Raw genomic sequence first — 26,461 nt, forward strand, 5'->3', positions numbered from 1 at the left:
ATAATTCATTAAACCGCAGGTTATATCATGCATGCGGTAAAAAGTTCAGTGCACTCGGAAGCTTCGGTGAATAATCAGACGCCATAATATCTTGACCGATGAAAAAATTGCGAAACGATATTGTTGCAACCCGACACTGAGTTACACTCGAAAGGATGTGTCGAGATTACATGTAAATTTATTCGCAACACGTAATCGTATCTCGAGGTTATACGAACGCGAATTCACGCGAATCGCGATCTCTCCGCGTTACTTTACTTTACTTTACTTTACCTACCGAGTGCTTTCGTGAAAAAGGGTCGAATGTAAAAGAATGAGAAAAAAGGTGTTTCGTATGATACCGTCAACGTACGAAGTAAGTACTTGTACCAATTTGACGAAGCATGATGGATTACACGATGCGGATCTCGTTTAAAAAGTTTATATCAGGAGGAATAAATTATCATAGCATTGTCTCACCACGAACGCTTTTTGGGCGCGCCGCTCCTACGTTCCCTTTCGATCAACGCGATGTTTCTTCCCTCCTCCCCCTGATGTATATAATGCTCTCTCGTATACAATGTTCCCGTTCGATAATACACGTGGATACGCGAAATAGAGAGTTATCTGTGATTTTTAACAATATAATTCGATCGAATAGGGGAAGTAGAATCGAAAGTAGATAGGTTAACTGTAGATAAGGTTTAGGAATATCGAACGGAACCGATACGATGAAATCTAGAAATTAAAGACTCGACCATCTTTTCTTTTCCGTTATTTATTTCGATCGATAAGATAAAGGATTTTGTCGAATAATTGAAGGTATATATGAAGGTATAGAGTTCACGATATAATTGTAAATTGTACGGGAAGCAGAGAGGAGCGAATGTTCAATTGGTAGATCGGGGAAGGATAGAAGTAGAATTGGCGAATGGTGGGGAAACGAGGTAGAAAACGCATGCGTGAGTATACGTGAAATGGAACATCTGCCACGTGCGCGGGCGGTGCATAGTGCGTATTCGTGCGTGGACGACGGAAATCTCAAGGGGGAAAGATCGTGAAAGTATGGCCGAATCCGCCATGCGTGTGCGCGCATTTCATTACAGGCGTGTGCCGTTTTCTCTTCTCTTATCAAAATAAATAAAAATGTTGATCGATTATTAAAATTAAGGCGATCGTTACGTCCAATAATTTTTGTTTAAAATATCGTTTTAGGAAATTTTCGTACAATATTTCGTTTCACCTTTCGCGTAATAATTTTTCGTAAAATAATTTCGTGCGAAATCATTTTAGCGTTTATATAAAAATATCTTAAACAATTTATAGATAATCTTTGACGATACGAATAATTATATGCAAATAATGGCGATAATAAGGATATTATTATTTTTTTTTTTTGACGTTACGGATGATACATGTATACGATATATGCGTTATAGATTTTAAATATTTTTTTTTATTGCAATTTTTTGCATGGGGATATAACTTTCCTCCAATATCTACGATAAAATTAGCAAGAAACATTAAGAGCGATCGAATGCAATTTATTTCCAGTGTTGTATTAATTTCCGCTTCGATTCGTCACGAGCGCTCACAAAGAGAGAAAAAAATAATATCCGAGTGGTTCGATGCGTGGCAACAACCGTGACTAATTTCATCCAAAGTGGATACGGAATTGAGAACAGACCCTTTCCAAGATTTTTGCTCTCAGAGTATAAAAAAATGTAAAAATTATCCAGCTTTTTCATTTTCCCGATAAAAGCAGAAACGTGTAATATTTGCTCGAGTTATTTTAACGGGAAAAAAAAAAAAAAAAAAAAAGAAAAAAAAGAAAAAAACTTTCGGCATTCGTGAAAATTATCGATCGACAATAAAACGTAATTTCGTTGATTTGAAATTATTTTTTCAAAGTTATTCTCGCGTTAGGAAATTTGAAGGTGGAGGAAAACGGTTCCTCGAAGGATTCGAGTCGTCGTTAAATCCCAAGAGGGAATCAATATTTGGAATCGTGTGCGTTCCGCCATGTTAGTCGGGGTATTTGAGCGAGAAACCCCCATGGGTGACGTATTTGGGGGCAGCTGGTTGGTGAGCCTATGTACGGGGTTATAGGGATACTCGGAGCCATGACTTGCCATATCCACCCCTGTAACACGAGCACGCATCATTACTCATATCGTGGCTCGTTGCACGCCACGGATTCACAGAATGAATTCGGGAGGGCGCTTCCACGAGTTTTAGGGATGAAAATATACGACAGAACGATAGAACTCGCGTTGAAAGAAAGCTCAAATATATTTCTCTTGGTATATGAAATCGTACACGTAAATAAAACTGTTTCGCTTCAAAATGACAAACTTATGTATACTTATGCTCGTGTAAATAATAGATATTACTTATCTACGTATCTATTACCATTAAGTAGCTCCCTATTTTCGTATCTTCGTATTAAAATCATACAGATAAAATCGATTTCGTCCCGATCGCGAGAGCGATTAATCGAAGAAAGATTAATCTCTTTCGTCGATTTCACGCTAGAGATATTTGGATCGAGACGTTAAAACTTGGGGACAACTTGAAACAGGACCAGCGGAATTATCGTATAATAGCAAAAAGTGGTGAGATGTCTTCCCATTTTAACTTTTCAAAGATCTTCTATATCTCTATACAATAGAACTTTTCTAAGGATTGTGAGAGGCGTTATACCTGGTCCGGATTGCTTCTTCTATTTTCTGAAATTTTTTTTTTTTTTTTTTACAAATCATGCTTGAAAGAGATTTCGAAGGATACGCCTTCGCTAAGGCGTATTCAAAAGTTCGTTATGATTTTCGTTATATCAAAATTTATTTTTCTTCCACGTGAAAATTACGAACGATTCGATATCGGAATAATTAATAATTATTTCGACCCTTCTACGGCGATTACAATAACATTTTTCCATGTTATTTCTAGTTTTACAAAATTATATAGATTATTCGTATTTCTCGACTATATTTTACATTTGCGATTCGACCAAGCAAAATACAAATTGAAGAATAGAGAAGAACGTAAAGCCAAACATTAAATAAAAAGAAGCGTGGGCATTATGGCGGGCTTCTGGCCGAGAACCGTGTTGATTTAGGATAGATATGTATCAGACTAGGTTGGTTAAGGTCGACCTGTCACTTCGAGTACCATTAGCCCTTTCTAGACACTCTCTTCGACGGTCGACCTTCAACCTGTCATTATTGCATCAAGCCATTTTTTTTTTTTTCAACCGATTCTCTCTCTCTCGTGAGAAATTCTTTTCAAGAGTAAAAAAGAAGGATTTCGTGTAAAAAGTTGACGAGAAAAATTCTTTGCCTCAAAAGTCTCAACTCAAGAAATCTGATGATGAGATTATTCGTGTACCACGAAGAATACGAAAATCTTCTAATCTTTACGTAAATGCATAGAGGCAATGCGTAAAATTATCGATCGATTAATTCGAGATACGTTCGGTCATGGAATGGGTCACTGTGCCACCGTGCGTCTCGAGAGAGAAATCGTGTATCATGACAACTTGCAACACGTCCAAGATCCAATAAAATCTTGTTTACGGGAACGAAAAATCATCTTTTTTAGGAAATATCTTTTGCGAAGAAGACGTTACAGATAGTCGATATAAATATAATCGGATACGAGTCAATTTCTATGCAAAATCTATTACTTAAGCGGTGGAGTTATTACCTATTCGATAATATTATTACTCTTTGAATTTTGACGAGAAGAGAGAAGTAAGCACACCTGTTAAACGAACCTGTATAAGATTTCACGATCGGAATAAAGAGTATATTATAATTTGATCTCGTCGTATTTGATTCTCGTGATCGAGATTATATTCGAAGAAGAATCTGATGGCCGGTTCCTGTATAAAGAGAACGGATGCGGAAGCAAATGCGGATCAAAGAAAGAAGTTTTCGAATGTCGAAACGAGAAAAATGCACCGCCTAAGCATGACTGGGCTACCGTTCCTCTCCTCGTGGACGCGTGGCCAACGAAAAGTGCAAGCTAAACATGAAGAGCGAACGTCATAGTATGAGGTGGCAACGTTCATTGACGGCAAACTTGACATCCAGAATGACTGGTGCGTACGAGGGTGTTAACTAGGTCTCTGACCTCGTTTACAGGATCCTTTGCCTCTGCCTTCCCACCTGATATCCACTATTCCAAACAATTCCACTCGATCGCTACCCTCCGTCTCGTCTCGTGTATACCGATAGATAGATCGTTTCCCGTTGCTGGATCCATTCCATTCGATATTCCAAAACGGCCCGGGTAAAGGGAAACGTTTAATCCGAATTCGAACGTTTGTTGACTTCTGAAGAATCTGTCAATGGAATATTGCGATGATTATTCCACGCGTGTTATTACGAAAGGGGAGGGAAAAAACGAAAGGAAAAAAGTATTTACGTTACGTTATGTAAATGCGAAAAAAAAAAAGGATAATTATGTACGGCGAAAAAAACACAAAGAAATAATATTATCCACTTAATTAAAATAACTTAATTAAAATGAAAATCAAATTTCTTCGTTTTTTTTTTTTTCCTTTTTCTAACGAAAAAGTTATTTATATAGGTATTCTATACAATAATAACATACGATATGTTAATGTAATGTTAATAATTTCTGCAAATATATATATATATATATGAATGATAAGGTGATATGAAAGTAGAAATATGCTTCAGATAGCAACAATTTTTTTCACTGTTTCAGTACACGTATTTAGGAAAATATTGTACATAAATAGGATGCTCGACATTTGTGTGGTCGCGTAATTTAAAATTAAAAATGAGGCTTGACAAATTTTTTTCGCGCAACACACAATCACAAACGAAGAATTCTAATTTCGAATTGGAAAGATAAGAACTATATAAATAACTCGTGTAAATATATATCGAAACAATTCGAATCGAAGTAAAATTAAATTAAAAAAATTAAATAGAACGAATTTATATAATTTAAAAGATATCGATCTTTCTTTTTGCAAAAAAGGTCTGCACGTAACATTTGTATCGCTGCGATGCGTATTCATTTCATAAGGAAGTCGAAGAAAAAGTCACAGATCGGTAGATATTACAGGACGAGCCACAATGTTGGAAAAGCACAAGTTCATGCACCCACTATTATTTATCGTACCTATACAGAGGATGATTTTAGACTTGGTTCTTTCACCAACGTTCCAGAAGATCGAGCACGCATTGTTAAGTTACATGTATATATATATATTTTTGTCGGTGATCGTAATTCGCTTGCCTAGGATAGTTGACGAGGGGGATATAATGATTTGTACTCGTTGATCGATAAATCGAAGATTATGCCTCGCAATTACGTACATTCTAAATCGAAACATTGTTTTAAAAAAAATATTATCGAGAGTAATTATTAATCTAATCTATATCTGGTTTTGCGCGACGATCGAGACGACGATCCTCTGATGGAATTCGAATAAGAGCGACGACGCGAGAATAAAGGGTATCTATAGAACAGGCATTTGACAGGATTTAGATACGAATCTTTTAACGGCAGTGATTTTACAGTGTTTATCATCTATCGACTCTGATCTTATTTCGGTCAACATCGGGAACGTATCGAGTTAATTTCCATTTTTCCGGATATATTCGAAATATATTCGAAATACGATATATTGACCTATTCTCTCTTCGTATAATTTATACAACGTAAATGTAATTTGTAACGTAGTACAAGAATACACGAGCGGGTTGGACGAATCGGAAACGGAAGATGGGATAAAACGGTTTGGTAAAAGATCGATGGAGATTTTTGCGAGGATAAGGCGACTCGTTGGTAGGATGCACCCCTGGATAAGCTGATACGTGGCTACGTGGACCGATCGAGACTCGGTATACGCTCCCTGGTCACAGTGGGGAGTCGGAGAATGGCATTATGGGTAGAAACCTTCCCTCCCTTCTCTCCAGACCTGGAGCGCGCATTGTGTGGCAGCCATATTGGAATAACAGCCAACCCCGTCGTGATTGGTCCGTTTTTTAACGGAGAACCCGTCGCTTGGCACAATACTCGTCTTGGCCATGGTTAGGCAATGCCTTGCTACGCGATAGACTATCAGTCGACTCCATGCTGTGCCTGCATCAAAATCATCCGCCAGTGCCGGCTGTTGTGATTCTCCGCCGATCACCTATCGTGCACGAATCGCGATAATCGCGTTACCATGAGAGAAAATTCCATCCAAATATCCTTTCCCGAGTTTCTTTAGATTCGCGTTCACGAAATATCTCTTAATCTAGTTTCTTCCCCAGTATTTTCGCGAATAGCGCCGAAGGACAGTTTTTTTATGGAGAGAAAGTGCGTGTATTCGATGCGAGGTATTCGCGAGTTTTATCGAGAGAGTGGTAAAAGTCTCGTTTACACCCGCGCGTCTTCCTTTACGTTACCTCCCAGTGATGTGAACAGTGTGAGAATAAAATAACTCGAAGGTGATTTTAAACTTTGAAACTTTGTGACATGACGTTGTGATTCACATGACGTGGAATTGTGGATTATCCTTGTTACCCGCGGATTACGGTAATCTTTAAGGTACGTACGACCGAAATTTAAATAATCCGTCTAAAACTGCGCCCAATAAATAATCTCGATCGTTTGAAATTAACAAACCGTATTCTATAGCGGAAAAATTACGATTTTAGGGAAACAAAATTCGTTTATGGATTACCCCCGTTATTTTTCGTACCGATATCTAACTTGAAAATTGCAAATTTTGTCATTCTCATCATTTACGATTATATAAATAAGAGACGAATTTCGAATAGGTTTTCCGAATATAATCGAATAATATACTATCTTTTGCTTGAAAGTGATTATCAATCTACTCTGGTTTACATCTGGAGGACAATTGATAAGAATTAGAATAAGAATTACGAGTTGGACCGTTTATAATACCCAATATTTATAATCGCACCAGGTGCGCGTTGAGGATTTTAGGCAGGATCACGTTTACATTTACACGAGGGAAAGAAAATGAGACGTCAAATGGAATGGTTGAAAGCGGCGTGTCGGTATCGGTCATTGGCACCCTTTTGTCAAGGGCCGCAAATAAGATTTACCTCGATATATTTGTCACCCAAGGATAGGACAATCGTGATGGCGCATTCGTGCCGTAGAATTCCGGTGTTGGAAACGTCCGTGTGGAAAGAGAAGTTGTAGGAAGCGAGCGTTGTATCAGAGGATACCACGAACGCCAGCGTATATAATACCTTTTCGACGCTCGGTCGAAAGGGGCATTGGTCTAAAAATTTTGTCGAGTAACGCAGGAATTATTATCCGAAAAAGGGCGAGCCCGTGCAGGGGCGCGCTGGAAGGAAAAGAAAATGATCGTCAGACGCGCGCGAAATGTGAGAAATGATCTGTCGACGTTCCNGGTCGAAGGGGGCATTGGTCTAAAAATTTTGTCGAGTAACGCAGGAATTATTATCCGAAAAAGGACGAGCCCGTGCAGGGGCGCGCTGGAAGGAAAAGAAAATGATCGTCAGACGCGCGCGAAATGTGAGAAATGATCTGTCGACGTTCCCGTGGCCGTGGAAAAAGCCGACCGCGAGTTCAAAGAAGCCGTGGAATCGAACATGAAGACCGAGAGCCATGCCATCGGACGCACCGTGATCCAGCGAATTCGCTTTGGATTTTAAACAGGCAAAGAAGATTCCCTTCCCTCCGACCCGTTCTCCCCCGTTTCTCTCGTGTTTCTAGCAAAAAAAAAAAAAAATATCGATATTTCAAAGAAAAGGAAGGAAAAAAAAACACGCGTATTTTTCGATTATCTTTACTTGTCGAGCTTATATCGTCACTTTTTTCATTTAGCTGTATTTCTAAAAAAAAAAAATCTATTCGTTTTCATCTTTTCTAAATAAAAAGAGTATCCGATTATTATTATTATTATTATTATTATTATTATTATTATTATTTTAAATTTGCGTTACATTCGTAAAAAAAAAAAAAAAAAAAAATGGTGCAGTCCGTGGAAGAGAGTAGTTGAAGTAGTTGGAAATTATAGGTGGGCATGATCGTGCGGTCTGCCCCGCATTTCGACCAGACAATGGCCGCCACAACTCGTTAATGTAATAGCCATCCCAAAGGTGGGATCTTGGTTCTCGCGCATACCGTACTCGTGAAGAGAGTAGAACGAAAAGCCTCTTCTTCTTTTGCCGGCCCGCCTGTCGTTCACTTTCCGACCTGTCCGCATTCGACCAGCCTTCGGAGAATTATTATTTTATGAGATTATTATCTCTAATAACATCACCTCTCAAGCTGAAAAAAGGAAAAGATAATTTCGTCGTCCCTCAAAATTTCCCCCTCCGCTTCTTCTTCTTCTTCTTCTTTTTTCTTTTCTTTCCTTTTCTTTTTTCTTCCCTCCCCTACGAGAAAGCGACTAATTAATTATCCACCGGGTGAAAAGATGCTCGATCGATCGATCGATCGATCGACTCAACTTGGGTCCATTCGGTGATTCTACGCGTATCCCGATATCGCGATAATCGGGGCGAAAATTAAAAAAAGGTGAATGATCGTGGATGAGGAAAGCGATTTTGGGAAGCGACGGCGAGGTAACTGGGAGGTGAAGGCGGCGGCGAGCGTTTGGTCGCGTTCGGAGCGTGCGTAAGGGATGAAGTAGGGTAGAGCGAGGAGGGACGCGCGATTGGCCGTGGGGCGGGAACATCGAGGGGTTGTTCGAACCAGCAGGTGGATCTTCAACAACACCCCTTTGTCCCTCAATTAGTTACGTTTTTTCCTTTTCCGTCCCTCCTCCCAAATTTTACCTGTCCGTCGGCTCTAGTCAGTTTTCGAGTGTTGCGCCTCGAGACCAACAGTTTTAGTCGAGTCACAGTGAATCCGGTTTCCTCGAATCGTCCTGCAACTGTTTTTATCTAACCTTTTTTTCCCCTTTTCTTTTCCTTTCCTTTCCTTTCCTTTCCTTTCCTTTCCTTTCCTTTCTTTTGTTTTCTTTCTTCTTCTTTTTTTTTTTTTCGTAACACGTTCGAAAATTAGACCGTAAAATGAATGTAACGCGTATCGTAGATTTATCGAAGTTAATTTCGTTCGCTTTGAAAGCCGGCTGCTGCGTTAAATTCGTAGTAAAGTAAAACGTGCTATTAAAATTGCTAGGATTAAAATGCTTTGTGATAATCAATATACCGTATTTGTAATCTAAACAAATACGCTATATTGTTTCGTTTGTTCATAATCGTTTAATCGAAATATATTAAAAGAAAAAAGAAAAAAGTGACACGGCTTCCGTAGAAAGAACTATGGCTTGGGATATGGACAAAGTAATTTTTCATTTCTTAGATAATGATAACTCGACCTTGCTCCTGTACACGTTTTTTTTTTTTTCCTTCTGATTTCCTGAAATAATAATACTAAAGATCGTGAAAATGAACGATAACGATGAATTACAGTGATCGATGTGAAAAGTGGGAAAATGTAATTGCTCGTGCCATGCAATTTTGCGGGCAATTAAATATTTTTAAATGATCCTTAAGACTTCGTACGTTGGGCACGCAATTCTGTTTACGCTTACTTACGTTTCATCAACCGATAATTTGATCGCGTGCCTTCTTTCCGCGAATGAAACGACAAAAGTCGCCGTCTGATGAGACACGTGTAACGTTCCGTTTCTTTTTTTTATTTTTCTCTTCTCTCTCTCTCTCTCTCTCTCTCTCTCTCTCTCTCAACATCGAACACATTTCGCGTACTCTTTGTCTTTCTTGAAGAAAAAAAAAAATGTATCGTTCATTTGAATTGGACGCGAAATTGTGTTACAGGTGAATATATCCTCAATTCTGGAAATCAAGAGGAAAACGGGAACAACGCGATCGAAGAGGACGATCGCCTCCTTAGAGAAGCGTCCCTAGATTTAGACAATCACCCGTTGGCTGGATTAACCGATGATTCTTTGGGATTAACCGACACTTTAGAACTCGAGAATGATCTTCCCTCGGACTTACTCGGAGGTAGTCTCTTAGCAAGCGCAAACGTCGAAAGTCTTCTTAACAACGATAGTTTGGATCTTCCCGACGGATTCAATCTCGAGGAGGCACTCCAACTCGTTGGCCTCGATGAGGCGCAATCAGAGGTTTGTCCCGATCTTTATTTACCCACATTTTATTCCTCTCTATCCGCTACTTTCATTTATATTTTTCTTTCTCTTCCCATTGTTCAGAGAATGTTGAAAAAAGAATTAATAGAAAGGCAAACATCGGAATAATTATAAGAATTTGAGAAGAATGGAATGGAATGGAATAGGATAATTTCAATAACTCTCCAATCTCTTTGAAGAACACCGAACAACGTTATCTCTCTCTTTCTCTCTCTCTCTCTCTCTCTCTCTCTCTCTCTCTCTCTCTCTNTCTCTCTTTGAAACAACGGAATAATATTAATTGTTCTTAATTAAAAAAAAAGAAAAAAAAAAAGAAAGAAATTATTTAATCCTTGCTAGGAATTGGAATGTTGACTTTTATCGAAACAGAAGCGTAATTGTAACATTTTCAGACGTGTTCTGCAAAATAGCATCGGTCGCATCGCATCTTTGACGATATATGTACGAGAAATTGATCGCAAAATGGATCGAATGAAGAGAAATCGAAGATATAATATTATTGCATGACCGCTTCCCGTTCTTCTCTTACGATTAAAATATATACGTATGTAGGTATAGTTTTTCGTTATTCGAAAACCAATTTTGTTTACGTTACAATATATTAAATTGACTAACACCTTCGTTCAATCGAGAAGAAAAAAAAATATGTACATGTATATATAATTTTTATTTAAAAACCGGGGTCATTTAACCGGTTCGATAGAACGAGGTAATAGGCTAATAGTTTTAGGCTTTGGTTGAATGTACAGAGAGATATTATTACGTTTCAAAATTTCAGTCGTCTTAAATTTCGTTATTTTCGTTATTAAGTTCTCTGTATTCAAAATTGAAACTATCCTCTTGAAGAATTGAATCGCGAATTATCTCGAAACGATGAATATATTTGAATCGCGTTTATTTATTCGTAATTTTAAATACATTCGAAACCGAACAATTTAACTTTGCTTTCTGATCGTTAACGAAAACGTGATATTATATTATATATATATATATATATGTATATATATATATAGGAAACGAAACCGGAAGTGAAGAAGAAGGGAAAAGATAGCATCGAAGAATTCACGAGTGCAAAGGACGACGAGTCGCCGATTATAACCAGCTCGAGCAGCGTCGAGGTCGCGAAGTCGTCGAGGTGCGAGGATCCTGAGACCGGCGACATGATTCACACACCGCAATTTCATCATCCCCATCATCCTCACCATCGTTCCTTCCAGGTACGTACGATCTCGATTTTATTCCTTTTATCTTATTCTTATCTATTCGAAAAAAAAAAAGAAAAAAAAAAANTCTTATCTATTCGAAAAAAAAAAGAAAAAAAAAAAAGAAAAGAGAGAGAAGTTATATTTTTATATTCTTTTCGTTGAATATAAATAAGTTGGCTCGCAAAGAAATATGACGGTTAATGTCGTATCACAGTCCCATCTACTGAATTACCTTCGTTTGATTTGCCTCTGTTTAAATTATCGTCGTTATAAATATGTATAAATATGTTCTTACGAGTAAAATATTATCAAGAGTTTGTATTTATTGCGCTGTAATTAATCATCGCGTGTTATAATATAACGTAATTTCTGGAGAAGTTTCTTCCAAGAAAGAACATATAATCATATTTATATCGTTTTCTAATTACATCGTTTTTTTATTACCAACATCATCAACATTTTTTTGTACATAAAACTTGTATCTATCTGTCAAATTGGTTTTTTTTTTTTTTTTTTTTTTTTATAAAGTTAACCACGTTTAATAATTATATTTTTTTTTTTCTATATCTAATCGTATATTTTGTTTAAAGAAAAAACTATTTCTCGTTTATTAATTGAAATCTATCATAAAGAAATATAAGTACTTACATATATATTTTATATCTATTTCGAATTACTTTTTTTCTTTTCTTTTTTTTTCGACTTACGTCCACTGTTTTGAAATCAATTAAAACGTAAATATAACTTCGAATGCAAATCATCGCGCATCTTTATTTATTTTGTTAAGTAAGAAAATAACGATATTTCCAGTAATTAATCGACTCCATTGAATTAATTATCTACAGATCGGATTAGTTGTCCATATTTTTCTTTACTTTTGTTTCAAAATCATTTAAATTTACGCGTTAATAAGTAAACCATAATAAAACGAGAATAATTCTCTTATTTATGAAATGAAAGTTATTATTCAAACTTTCGAAAATTTTGCATTGAATTATCATAGATGGATGATTCGAAATACGACATATCGCTGTCCGCGATGTACAAAGAAAAAACGTACAAAGTAAAAGTAGATGAAACTATAAAGAGTATTTGTATTCATTAATGGAGCAATAATAAGTATTTGCAATCTCGTAAAATAACAAGATTGTTTTACCACTTCGTTGCATACATCTATTATATATTTGAAAATTAAATCGCATCACCATGCATATATAATTTTCTTTTTTCTATATTAGCATTATTATAACATCGTACATCGAACGTACATTGAACGTTCACGCGGATGGTTAATGTTGGTAATAACGTTGTTAAGATTTCACAATTTCTTCGTTATTCCAGAGAGGATTCAAGAGATTTAAAATCGCTATGTGCAAATTATTTGTTAAAATGAATAAAGATACAAAGATGGAAAAAAAAAAATTCAATCAACTTTTACGTATATCGATCTTTTTTTCTACGATAATTTGATTAATAGTTATCATTTTAGTAATTTGCTACTGCATTATATATTTATTATATTTACTTTTATGCTCAAATTAAAAATTAAATGAAAGTTGTATATTTCTGATTGTGAAATCAGATTAGTAAATAGTATTTATTTTATCATTCACATAACATTTCAATTTGTTAACAAAATTTTTTCATTGTTGTACTTTAGATTTACATTTTCTATTAACCCATTAATATTGCTTTTCATTATTGTTTTTCATTTTTGTCTATTTTTTCTTTCTCTCGTTAGTTTCGATTATATTTTAAATGAAAATTATTTATTGGATAAAAGTCAAATAAAAATTGCTCCAATATCGTAAAGAAATTACATTATTGATTTTTAATTTAGTTTGTTTAAAATTATCGTAAACATAAATAATTATACGTTTGTTCAGTGATAGATTCGAGATAACAAATCCGATTTATGATATGTCAAATATGTTGTGATATCGTTCAAATAAGTTATATTTTTAACTTTGTAAATATACGTTCAACGGTATAAGACCGATCAATTTGACGTGTTTTCCAACAAATTTCATAATATATAGAAAATTTTACGATTCGTGTAAAGAACTTCGATATCCATCAGAAAAACGATTTCGATTTTTTCGATTTCGAAAATTTCCGTGTATAAGTATATATATATATATATATTTGGAAAGAAAGGGGTATATAGATTAAATGCCATTTGTGATTTGATGTGACATTCCAGATGATTTAATTAGAAAATAGTTTATCCATCATCTGTAACCAGTTTTCGATAAATAACATTTGCAGTCCAACGTGGAACCAGTTTATCTTACATATGAGTATATACTTACATATAAATTTTTTAAGTATGTTAATTATGTAACGTTTAATATGTAAACGTGAACAAATTTATAAGCTTATCGTGCCATGTCAAGTAATATATTATTATAGAAATTATTATTTACATTCAATATCTTCGTTTATTTTAGAGTAACAAAAAAAAAAAAGAATAGAAAAAAAAAGATATATAAGATACATAAGATGTATAATTTATTAATTCGATTTATGATTCGAAACAAACAGGAATTAAACAATCATAAAATATAAGCAAAAAAAAAAAATAGATGCAATGATGAAAAAATATGCATAGATTATAGAAACAAAAAAAAAAAAAATCGACATAAATATCTATCATTAAAAATCAATCATAACGTTGATTTACGATCCATTGATTTACGAAAAGATATCACAGAGAAAGACAAATGATTTAAAATATTCACGTAAGATGAATACGCGTTTAGAAATTATAAATGATAAATATTTAAAGTCAGTTTTCCATTTCCGACGATTAATCACACGATTGCGATAAATTTGCATTACATCTAGATGAATTGTGTTCTAAATTGTGGCGATACAATCTCGAAATTTTTCTTTCTTCCTTCTTCCTACGGACGCGTTATCTTGTATTATCTTGAACAATCTTTCGATCATCGATTTTTTTTCTCGGTCGATTTACACGATTAAGCGTTTTTAAGCGTCTTCTTTTTCTCTAAATTCACACACTGCGCGCAGCGTAGCGGTATGCGCGTATGCGCGAGAAAGGTGAAACGCGGAGACGGGTAGAAAGAGAAATAGTTATTTCGGTGATCGAGGTTTGCACTATATTTTCCAACTTCCATCGTATTTCTTCGAACCTACTGACACACATAAGATACGACGCCGCGCGTACCATCCGAGATAATATCGGTTAATGCGGTGAACGTCTGTCGCTCGGATCGAAATCCGCGAGATTTTGCAGGGAAGAAAAAGAGGAGGAGGAGACGCGGTTTTAACAAGACGCGGCGTTTTAGTTTCAAGTTGGCGGAGAGGAAGATAGGCGGCGGGTTGTTTTGGTAGGCTGGCAGGTTACGCGTGGTGATCGTAACCCGGCGTGGTGCTCGCCGCGAGAAAAGTCATGTTCGTTAGGCGAGGAGGAGGAGGAGGAGGAGGAGGACGATCGTGACAATGACCTACCGAGATACATAGTCCTCGACGAGGAGTGCGAGACTCGAGAAACGTGACGCAATGCTTACTTACGTGCACAGGTCTTACATGCACGTGAATAAGCGTAGCTGAAAACTGCCGCCAATCAGAGAACACGGGGACCCCTACCATGATCGTTCAGTGTGCACGATCGTGATCGCGTTGTATTCCTGCCACTCGCGGACGACATGCGGTTCGAAGTAAACGTAAACCTTGTGGAAAATTAGTTTGCCGTTTTTCCCTCGTTGAAAAACTTTGTCCCGTTAAGTCGTTACGCCAATGTCCCGGGATAAATGCTTCGTTTCGATAAACGTACGTGATTGTGCGACTTGGAAAAGTGTTGTGTTTCTCTAACTTCTCTCGCCGCTGATCGTCAATTTCTTTGGAGGGGGAAAAAAAAAAAAAAAAAAAAAAAAAAATTGAGCTGAATGTGTGATTCGGTACGCATTTATCCTTTCGTGGGATAGTAATTTCTTGCATTTTTTTTTTTTCTCACGCGCATTTCGAATAAGAATAAGATGATTCGTGGCAGAAGGACGTTATTATAGTTGCTCGTCTAAGGACAATTATCTCGATATACCAGTATCGCGAGTTTCATAAAGGTGCGTGTATATGTCGTATCGATCGGTGTATTCGATCGTGAAATTTTTAATACCGCGACGATGATCGATCTTATTTTCGCGTGGTGGAAACGCGAAACGTTCTGTCCCGTATCATCATCGGTCTTGTATCGATAAGTGGCGTTTGTTTTTCAATTAACTTTATCCCTTCGAGAAAAATTGAAGAAAAATTTGGATAGAGCGAGAATCGAGCATTATTTTCTTCTTCTTTTTTTTTTTTCTCTCTCTCTCTCTCTCTCTGTCAAATCGTTCCGATAATCGTTCCGTTCGAGCGAATGAATATTCGTTAATCGCAACAGACACACATGAATGACGTGCAGCAGTTTGTCGTTAAGCCTCATTCACAGAGCATCGAGCAACAATATCAAGCTACTTCAGAATGTTGGAATCTGATTGTGGACGAAGGTTTGTTACAGGTATATACATATTCTTCTCGTACATCAAGGATAATTATATTATATAATGAGATAAAAGACGTAAAAGAAAAATATCGATTTACGAGGAATTAAACGAATTCGAAGATGTGGAAAAAGTAGTTTGTTCGACGGTTAAATTACGTATCTGTAACGAAGAAGTAGATGCTACTCGTTTACTTTGCATATGCGCTTATTATTATAATAGGATAATTTTGAAAGTATCGAACGTTATTCTTATCGACGTTATTATTTTTTTTTTTTTTTTTTCTACGACACAACGATAATTAAACGTAATATTTCTATGAAATAACCAATGTTACACATACGCGTTGACCGTGCATCGCGTTTTTTATTTTCGAAAAAAACATCCCGTTTTACTCTCTAATCCATTTCTTCTCTCTATCCTATCCTATCATCTATTACTCTAGATAATACGTACGTAACACGTACGATACGTACATTTCGATAAAAGAGAAAGAAAAAAGTTTGGTTTGGGTAAAAAAAAAAAAAAAAAAAAAAGAGAAAAAGAAAAAAAAGAAAAAAAGACATATATGTAGCGATGTCGCGACCTTGCCTCTAATATGGAAGCGTGCAAAGCGGTAATTGGTATACGCCGCGGACATGTATAATATCCAGCGTCGAACGTCCACAGGACTCTCAATACGTAATGAGCGAGGTAAATTAATGCATATGTGTACGGCCGGGTCCCCGTTGCCGGGACTTTTGCCCAAGAGAGAAGGGATGCGTATTGTACGGAGGGATTGCGCAACGAGACACGGTGTCGCCGTTCGCGAACCGTATCATTTTTGGAACTCTTCTCTCACGCGACCGTCGTATTAACACTGACCTCACTCACCTGTAATTGCTACTTGTTACCATACTACCAAGATGCGGACGACGTGTATGTAATACGGTCTATTATACTCGCCACGCTATGTTCTTACGTCTATCGTCGGATTTTTATTCCTCGCCGAAACAGCCTTGAACGTGTCGCGCCACCATCGAAGGAATCAACTATTCCGCGATTCTACCATTCCGTTTTATTATTCCTAATGGCGTAACTTTGTTCTCGATAACGCCAAATTTAAATAATTATCGCCATCCATTCGTGAATGCGATCCAACGTAATGCGAATACCACGGAAAAAAAATATCTATTACGAAGATGCGTTTAACCCTCTAGATAGAGTATTCTACGAATTTTATATATATATGTATATTATAATTTTATATAATAAAATTTCTTATCTTTCGATCGCTGAATTTTCCTAACTTTTTCTTCTCACGAATCGTTTCGTAAAATTATGACAGATGTATCGACCAGGTGTGGATCCATCTTTTTCAATTAAAAAAAGGCGAAAAGTTTAAAAACGTCCGCAGTTTTGACCCTCCGCTTAAAAATTTTAAATCGTAATTAAGCTACCAATCTTTGCTACTCGTCGCTTATCCTTGTTACTTATCTTAATCGTCTTAGTACTAATTTTTAAATCGTGTTTAAACCGGTTTAAACATCATGGTCGATAACATTGCGCTAAATTTGATATCGATATCGTTAAAACATCGTTAAGTATACCGGATGAAAATCTTTATTTCTTTCACTTTTCACTTTCCTATCGAAAGAATAAATACATTTTACGATCGATTTAGAATCACGCGTGTATCCACCGTTCGATTAATTAATATTCGAAATGGAAAGATCGAAATTACACGAAGGTAGAAGGTAGAAGGTATGAAGAGAAGATCGAAATTAAAAGTAATTTGATAATAATAAAAATGAAGGAATAATAAAATGTTTGAATTATGCGCAATGTACGATAATAATGTAAAAAGTTGCCCCGGCTGGTTTGAAAATCGAGCGGGTTTGAAAAGAATAGGGAATAATTAAAAATAAAAGGAGGATCGTATGGCGTGCTCTGTTCGCGGATAACGAACGAGAATTAGAAAAAAACGAGAAGAAGAGTTCCGCGCGAGAGAACGAGAGAAGCAAGCTGAGCGCATCAGAATGTAATAGTAATTACAGCCGCAACGTTTATCCTGCTGTGCTGATTACATAGTTGGAAGGATTAGAAATGCAAAACAATTTAATCTTCGCGCTAATAAGTTCAAAAGACGAATGATTTCCCTTAATGTCGAAATTTTAAATAAGCGTGCTTTTAATTTCTCGCAAATACGATTTACGACAAATACGCGTTTACGTGTCTAGAATCCTTTGAATTTTCATTCGTTCGCAAATTTTAAAGAGAACGATATAAAAATCGTTGACGATGAATGTTAATTTCGATCCGACTATCGGTCGTCTCGCTCCGAGGATTAGAAGATAATTTACATATGGCGTAACGTGATCACGCGGAAGAAAATTTTCGAATGAGCTCATAAATAAGATGATAAATCATCGTGATCCGTAACTCCCCCTCGTATTTTAATAATTGGAATGGAACACCAGAAGAAAAACAAGATGCATCGACCGATGGCAACTTTTGAATTTTGTCCGCATCTCGTAACGAAATAAAGTCAAGCAGATATCGATCAACGAAGGACGATCTTTGACCGTGATCGACGGACATTGGTTACGGTTACGTCCGCTATTGCACTTCTGATATTTGTTTAAAATACGTTGAGTTGTAAAGAAAAAAAAAAAAAAAGAAAGAAAGAAAAAGAAGAAGAAGAAAGAAGCAGTCCGAGTATCCTTGGACTTTCGATAATATTTACACGCAACATCGAGTTACGATTGAAAAGAGAGAAGAAAGCGATGCGCGGAGATAAAGAGATGGAGATGGAGATGAAAGAAGGAACGGAGATCGTGAGAGAGGGCGATCCTCGAAGCCGCGGAGGCTGGAAGATAGAGGTTGAGCGCGTTGGATCGCGAGCGAGAAGAGTCGTAAGACGAAATTAATAAGAGGAACGAGGTATGTAATATGGAAATGAGAGGCCGAGGGAAAGACGGAGACCGACCGAGACATTAGGATGCACTTGTAACGATACTCGAAGGACTCGCCGCGAGCCCACCGCGGTAACCCATGCCAGTGGTGCATTAATCTGATGCCTATCTGAATGAATCATAATTAATATCTTGGCCCATTAGCCATCACGGTGTACCGCCGACTATAGGTAATGCGCATACTTTCTCCGCGTATCTTTAATTACTTGTATTTTCTCCGTAATGTACCTCGCCGCGAGATTATTGTATTCGGTTAACCAATCCATTTTTCCATTTAAATTTACCATTCCAGATATGTATATTCGAGTAGAAAATTTCTTTCGTCGAAAGAACGAGATTCGTCTCCCCCGTTTTCCTTACGAGAGAATTATTTTCGTCTCTCTCTCTCTCTCTCTGTTTCTCTCGCTACGCGAGGGACGATTTTATAAAGAAAATCCAGTTTTTAGAGTATTGTCAAGGTACGTTCGTACTCGCGTACGATCAAGCAATTTTCACGAAGAACGAAGCAACGCGACGGGGCGTCACAATTCCTTTCCGTTGGTCGGAGATTCCAAACAGCTGGTGGACTTATGCACTGTGAAATACATAATGCGTCGCGGTATGAGCTATCTAAGATGTGTGAAACGAATTTACCTCTTTGCGAAGCGATCATCAAACTTCTCCGTCAGCCTATAAACAATAAATACAATAAATACGATAATCTTTGAAATGCGAATATAATTAATTTCGATCCTCTCCGTTTCGAACGTTCTATCTCCACGTATTATATACTTTCTTCGACGAATGATACTTATCGAGGATCTTGAGAAATTTCATACCATAAAAGATAAATATCTATATTGTATATCGTATTAGTTTTTGGTAAATGGATAACGAATGAATTTAATCCGCGATCGTATGCGGTGAACGTAAACAATTTCAAATATATATATATATATATGAGAAGAAACGACGGATACGAGAGACAAAATATTTTTTTATAGGCTGTGAGGGATTGAATCGGTATCCCTGGATATTTTGATTCACAACTTTCGTGACAGAAACGAGCTTTACTGGCAGTCACGTACGAAAACACGAACGATGCGCCGAGGTAAAAAGTAGGTAAGCGATCAAGGATCGAAGGGACGTTAGAGTAAACGATGCTGGCAGGTATCGAATGATCGCTGTCGTACTTTTCGTTCTCGATCGATTGCATTAGCACCAATATACAAATGTATGCAAAACTTGCCAAGAAGAGATGTCTCGAGCGAATATATATCAATTAAAAAAGATTTGGAAAAGAGTTGGAAAGATGGGATTTTAGAAGAGAGAAGAAAAAGATGAATATTCTTCTTAAGCGCGCAAGATTAAATATCTCGCAAACGCGAACTTGTGATTATTATTATTGTGAGGATAATAGTTGGCAAAAAGATGAAAAGCGTAGTAGTAAAGATAGAAATGGAAGAAAAGAAAGGGGAGGAAAGAGGAATGGAAAACAGATATAAACGGACAAAGGAAGAAGGAAGAGAGAGCTCGGTAGAAACTGGCAAGTCCTCGACAGCTCGTTTCAAACATCTGTTCGCTCTGAGAGATCTCTTTCCTCCCAGTCTCGCGATCTCGCAAATTCATACGGCCTGTGACGCGAGCCAACGTCGTATACGCCTTCGAATACATCGCGTGTATTCGCGCGCGCGCGCGCGCGCCTGTTGTGCGTGTATACGTTTTTCGAATTTCTCCGATGCGCAGGGAAGAAGGAGCAGTGATCCAAAAATCAGAACCGTAACCAAACGGTACGCGGTAGATAATGTAGATAGAGAACTAGTGGAAAAATGATTGGTCTTGGAAAGTGCAAGAACCGGGGAATGGAAATAACCGCGATCTCCAAAACTGTGTATAGCGGAAAGACCATGAGAAATTGTTTTAGCACGGTGAACTGGCAACTGGTGTGCGCGTCAAATTCCGAGAAGCGTTCTTGGAAACGGTATAAACGCGTCGAGTTTTTTCCATCCACGGCTCAATCATGAGCGTTGCATCGAAACGGCGAACGAGCGTAAAGTTGCGCGCCATTAGAAACCCGCGATTCGGTATATGGAGGACAAATGGTCGCGGAACAAACGTCTCGTCCTACATTTGGCGGCCTACAGCCGACAGATGCGGTGACAAGCGAGAATCACCTTAAAGGCGTCGCGCTCCACAGATTGCACCGACCACTGATTGATGCGAGCGAACAACAATCGCGAGCCAGTTTCTCTATTCATCTTCTTCTTGCGCTCGATGCATTAGCGACAATGCTAACCTGCATTAAGCGCCACCGACCACTACCGCGCTTACGCGTACTCCTTTCCTCCTCTTCCTAACCTACGTACCGTGCCCGTTCCTTTCCCACCATTTTATCATTTTAACACTTGCGTAGATTTATGGCCTTGAATATTAGAGCGAATCTTGTTGATAGCAAGGTTGATAAGTCGCTTCGTACGTTTAAACGCGAAACGATACGTTTTTACGTTTAGATTATTATCCGTGTAAATTCCGATCGAAACGATCTACTGCTCGATACGTCGAGTCCATTATTAACTAAATCTCTCGATAAAGACGGTAAATAATCACAAGATCGAGATCGTGTTATGTTATGCTTACTTGAAAGAGTTCGCTTTAACGCATCGTTGCTCGTCGAATAAAAATTATTCTCTCTGATAATTTCCAATATTCGACGCGCAGTTTGACATTTGATCATGATCAACGCGTTTCTACACAGTTCGAACGATACTTGTGACACGCGTGATACCAAAATCATTAATATCTTGACCGTCCTTACGTGTGGCCAACACCTACGCGATCAGCAGGGTTTCTGACGATCCATCCGACAAGTTTGAGATTTGACAGGTTCGATAACCGCGGGATTCTATAGGCGTGACACTGGATAGATATCTTATAACGAAAGCAAAAGAAAAAGGATTGTAATTGTAAAGATAGGTAGATTTATTTTATCGATTAGTAAAAAATAAAATTAGCGATTAAAACATGTTTGGAATAGCAGGTCAGCGATTCACGAATAAAATTGTTAAAAGTTTGAACGTTATAGGAAAAGAAAAACGTATAAGGAAAGATTTGTGTTAATTGATAATTTGTATATTTCAGGGTCGCATGCCATTCATGCGTGCAATGAGCATGGAACAACGGTGGCAAGATCTAGCATCTCTTTTATCGTTACCTGGTGCACCAGAACATTTTCCACATACTCATCCTGGATACCCAGGGCACGGTATAAGCCACAGTCATTATGAAGCACAACGTAACGTGTTGCTTCACAATGCTACTCTGGCTCCACCGGTGGGTGATCTTAATTCGACGAGCCCTTATCACAATGTAGGTAAGTAAGTTTACGCAAAAAATTTCAAAAACTCTATTTAAATTATCATATTCGATAAACAAAAATTAAGATCTTCGCATATATGTGAAATATATTTTATTATTTTATTTTTATGCGATGATATTAATTATAATTTTTACCATTATACGATACGATAAAATTTAAAAAGTATACAAAAGAAATATTCGTCAGCGGCTAAACCATTTTGAAACTAAAATACTAATTGGTGCAGGTGGATCATCAAATTTGGGCTCGGCTGTAGCAACGTCGATGAATTTAACGAACAGTAGCGAACCGATGGGTGCGGAAAGTGGAGCAGCTTATAAATCCGAGCCGGCAGATATGATGTATTATCATACACCAACATCCGATTCGATAAATCAAACTACCGATGGTTTTCTTTCGTCTCTTCTTAATGATGAGGATTTACATCTGATGGATATGGCTATGAATGATGGTATGTACAACATTTTCATTTATTTATTTAATATATAATCGTATACATGAATTGTTTAAAATTATAAAAGGACTCTTTTCGATATTTTATTTTATTTTTTTTTTTTTTACAAATGAATAAAAAATATTCAAAATAATTCGTCGTTGCAACTTTTTATTATAAAAAGGAACGTACAAAACACTTAACATAATATTAGAGAGTACCGTTTTATAAAATAAAGTGTTGTGTCTTTACGTATAATAATTTCATGATTTGGTCTTAAAAGCTAATATTTGTACGATCGATACAATAAGATAAACTTGTATTCAAAAATACAATTGGAACGTTTTCGCAAATTGCATTATTATCTCTTAAAGTTAAACTCTTCGCATCAACAAAACTAACATTATATTATCTCGTATGTAACTTATAGTTCTAAACAAGTTTACAATCCAGTCTATTTCATATAAATAAGTTATTAATTACTGTTTATTTAGATAAAAAAAAAGTTATTATTAATGTATTAATCTTGTTGGATTATTAACGTTAAATATATAAAAATATAATGAATAGAAAATTCTTTGTACCTCTGACTTAGCGAATAAAGAAACAAAGCTTACTACCCTGTTTCTAAGAGTAATACGATAAAATATATGTAGATGAAAAAAATAAATTTTCTACCATTCTTCTTCCGGTTCTTGTGGTACGGAATACGCTTCTTCCGTATATTCTTCCGCGAATGCTTCAGACTATATACAAATATTATATATATATACATATATATATACATATACATACATACATATATACATATTATTTATTTTCTAATTACTATTATATTTAATTTCATTTACAATATTAGAATGAAAAAATATATATATACACATACCTCTCTAACATCTTCACCTCCAAATTTGCTTATACCTCTTCCAGGCATGAAATTTCTATTCGCGTTTCCACCCATTAACCAATCCGGTACGGATTGATTTGCTTGTTTCAATATTCTGACAAGATCACCTCGCAATGGTGCATCTTCTTCAGGATCGAAGAAAGAAGTCGCTCGTCCTCGATTTCCTACACGTCCAGTTCTTCCAATTCGATGAACGTATTCGTCAATCCCTTTTGGCAAATCGTAATTTATAACGTGCGAAACATTTTTAATGTCTAAACCTCTTGCAGCAACCGCTGTAGCTACTAAAATGGACATCCTTCCACTTTTAAAATCAGCTAATGCTTCTTCCCTTTGTCTTTGTAATCTATCGCCATGAATACTGGTAGTAGGATAATTATTCTCTGATAAGAAAACAGCAATAAAATCGGCTTTCTTTTTCATCTCAACGAATACTAGAGTGCCGCCTAATGTACCTGAATCATTTTCTCTTTCTAATATTTCTTTTAGCAAGTCTTTTTTCTTATTTCTAGCAACTTCGTAAAAGTTTTGTTCCACGTCTGAACAAGCTCCACCTACGATACCAACCGCAAGGAACAAATAATTGTTTAAAAATCTTCTTGCCAAATGTTGCACTTCATCCGGGAAAGTGGCAGAAAACATTAATGTCTGCCTTTCACCTAAAGGAACCATAGTCTCATGGTCCACCATCTTTTCGATACTAGGTAAAAATCCCATGTCTAACATACGGTCAGCTTCATCCAATACGAGAAATTGTACAGAAGAAAATTTTACTCTTCCTTTTTCCACAAAATCTAATAATCTTCCAGGTGTTGCTACAAGTATGTGGCAACCAGCGGAGAGCTTTCCTCTTTGATGCATAACAGATGTTCCACCATATGCAACTACAGTTTTCAAAATTGAATTGAGTGAAAATTTAACAATTTGTTGCCATATTTGTATGGTAAGTTCTCGAGTTGGCGACACGATGACAACTTGTGGTTCGCAATATGTCGAAGTTACAACCAAATCGACAGATCTCTCTAATAATGTATTTATAATAGGGACTGCGAATGCAGCAGTTTTTCCTGAACCAGTTTGGGCACAAGCCATTAAATCTCTACCATTCATAATAATTGGCAAAGCATGTTTCTGTACAGGAGTAGGTTTTTTATATCCAGACTTTTTTATATTGTCTAAAACAATATTTCTAAGGCCAGCTGCCTCAAAACTTTCTATCGGTTGAGGTACATTCTCTCCACTCACGTTAACCTGAATATTATCATATTTATCAAAATTAATGCCTATCTCGACACCATTTTCAAATAATTTTTCATCGCTAGGTAATTCTGGTGGAATATATTGTTCCTTAGGCTTTTGTACTTCTTCCTCGTCGTTATCTTCTCGAGCAGCAAATGTTTTTTTTCGTCTATCGTTTCTATCCTGATTACCATAATCGTTATCCTCATAATCATTATTATCATCACCATCTTTATTTCTATTATTAAATCCTGTTCTTCCACGATTGCTTCCTCTTCCTCTAGATCCTCCTTTACCATGACCTCTTCCTCTACCTCTACCAGTTTCTTCAATCTCAGTCTTCTTATCGTCACATTGCCAGTAAGTTTCATCATTAAATTCACCATCATTTATAGTTTCACTGTTGCAATTTTTTTTACCCACAGGCCAATCATCGTTATTGTTATTTTGTATTATAAATCCTCTTCCCTTTCCATAACTACGTCCACCTTCATCAAACTAATATAAAAATGAATATACAATTAATTAATTATTATTAATTATTTATTAAATGAAAAAATTTGCACTTACGTAAGATTGATCTTTTTCATTATAAGAAACAGTTTTCCCCCAATCATCAGCCATTATATTCTGTAAAAATTTATTTATTGTAATTTTACAATAAGAATTTGCAAAAAAAAACTATAATCATAAAACTTATAAATAATATTCGATATAAAAATTTTAAAAAATATTATACAACAAAATTTCTTAGAAATATTACGAATAATAGAACCGTTTCGTGTGTGTATGTGTATTTGTTTTTGTGTGTGTGTGTGTGTGTGTGTGTGTATCATATATACATAATAACACTCACATATATATTCATGATAAAATATTGATTTTAAATTTACTAAAATTTTTATCTAGTACAATGATTATATTTATTTTAAAAATGGTTAAAAATACCGGAACCATTATTAATGAACAATTTATAAGAAGTTTAATTCTAAATGTAATTTATAAAAAAACTGCCTCACAGAAAAATCGATATAAACTATAGAATATATTTGTTTTTACGTAAATATCAACTACTTGCTTTGAAAATTTAACAAAAAGAAAAAATCTACAAAACAAAACAGTTTTGTTGACTTTTTTTCTTCTCTGACCCAATAATTTACCCCCCTCTTTAGTATTGCTTTGTTTGAATCCTTCAATGCAAAATATTTATTTGTAAAAATATAAAACATTAATTGTTCACATAATATTGAACTTCATTTTATCCGATATTTTTTTGTTTAAATATATATAAGTGACATTCAGTACTAATTAAATATATCCAATTTTAAATCATAGTAAATATGACACGTGCATATCAGTAAAACAAAACATAATTACCGGCAAATATGGCTGATCAATATTAAGTATGAATAATTGTTACTTTAATTTGAAAAAAACTTACTTTTTGATTGTTGACGAAGGAAGATAAGCGAGGTTTATTTGAAAAAATCGAACAAATCGATAATACAGATCGTCTTCCGCAACTGTCGAAAGACGAATGAGACCGCCCAACCGTAAGAGTAGAAACGCTGACAATGTTCAACCGTTGCCACTATGAACAAAGAGCTGACAGAGCAGCCAACTTAAAGGAAAAAAATTCTGGCGAATCAGCTATCGAGTATTGAATCAATGCGCATGCGTTTTCTGCACTGCGTTTCATTCCTTCAGATATGTAATAAGGTTTTAATGAACCTGTGCCTT

The 26,461-nt window shown here is 36.2% G+C and overlaps 2 protein-coding genes across 7 annotated transcripts in view; one reads left to right on the forward strand and one right to left on the reverse strand.

Moving 5' to 3' along the window:
* The window catches only part of LOC122715913 (segmentation protein cap'n'collar), a 74,852-nt gene that overhangs the window by 33,409 nt on the left and 14,982 nt on the right, over window positions 1-26,461 (forward strand). For all 6 annotated transcript variants that reach the window (XM_043938497.1, XM_043938495.1, XM_043938498.1 and 3 more), the window contains 4 exons: window positions 9,792-10,102; window positions 11,140-11,343; window positions 21,905-22,136; window positions 22,369-22,593. In XM_043938497.1, coding sequence (XP_043794432.1) covers window positions 9,792-10,102; window positions 11,140-11,343; window positions 21,905-22,136; window positions 22,369-22,593 — 972 coding nt within the window. The remainder of the gene's footprint in view (window positions 1-9,791; window positions 10,103-11,139; window positions 11,344-21,904; window positions 22,137-22,368; window positions 22,594-26,461) is intronic.
* On the reverse strand, window positions 22,650-26,361 carry LOC122715914 (ATP-dependent RNA helicase vasa). The gene is made up of 4 exons (XM_043938502.1): window positions 26,163-26,361; window positions 25,292-25,351; window positions 23,462-25,219; window positions 22,650-23,321 (listed from the first exon to the last, which is right to left on the reverse strand). The coding sequence occupies exons 2-4, from the start codon at window positions 25,343-25,345 to the stop codon at window positions 23,250-23,252; spliced, it is 1,884 nt and encodes a 627-aa protein (XP_043794437.1). The 5' UTR covers window positions 25,346-25,351; window positions 26,163-26,361; the 3' UTR covers window positions 22,650-23,249.

This window comes from Apis laboriosa, unplaced genomic scaffold (assembly GCF_014066325.1).
Source record: "Apis laboriosa isolate Shangri-la unplaced genomic scaffold, ASM1406632v1 scaffold40_cov151, whole genome shotgun sequence".
Lineage (NCBI taxonomy): Eukaryota > Metazoa > Arthropoda > Insecta > Hymenoptera > Apidae > Apis > Apis laboriosa.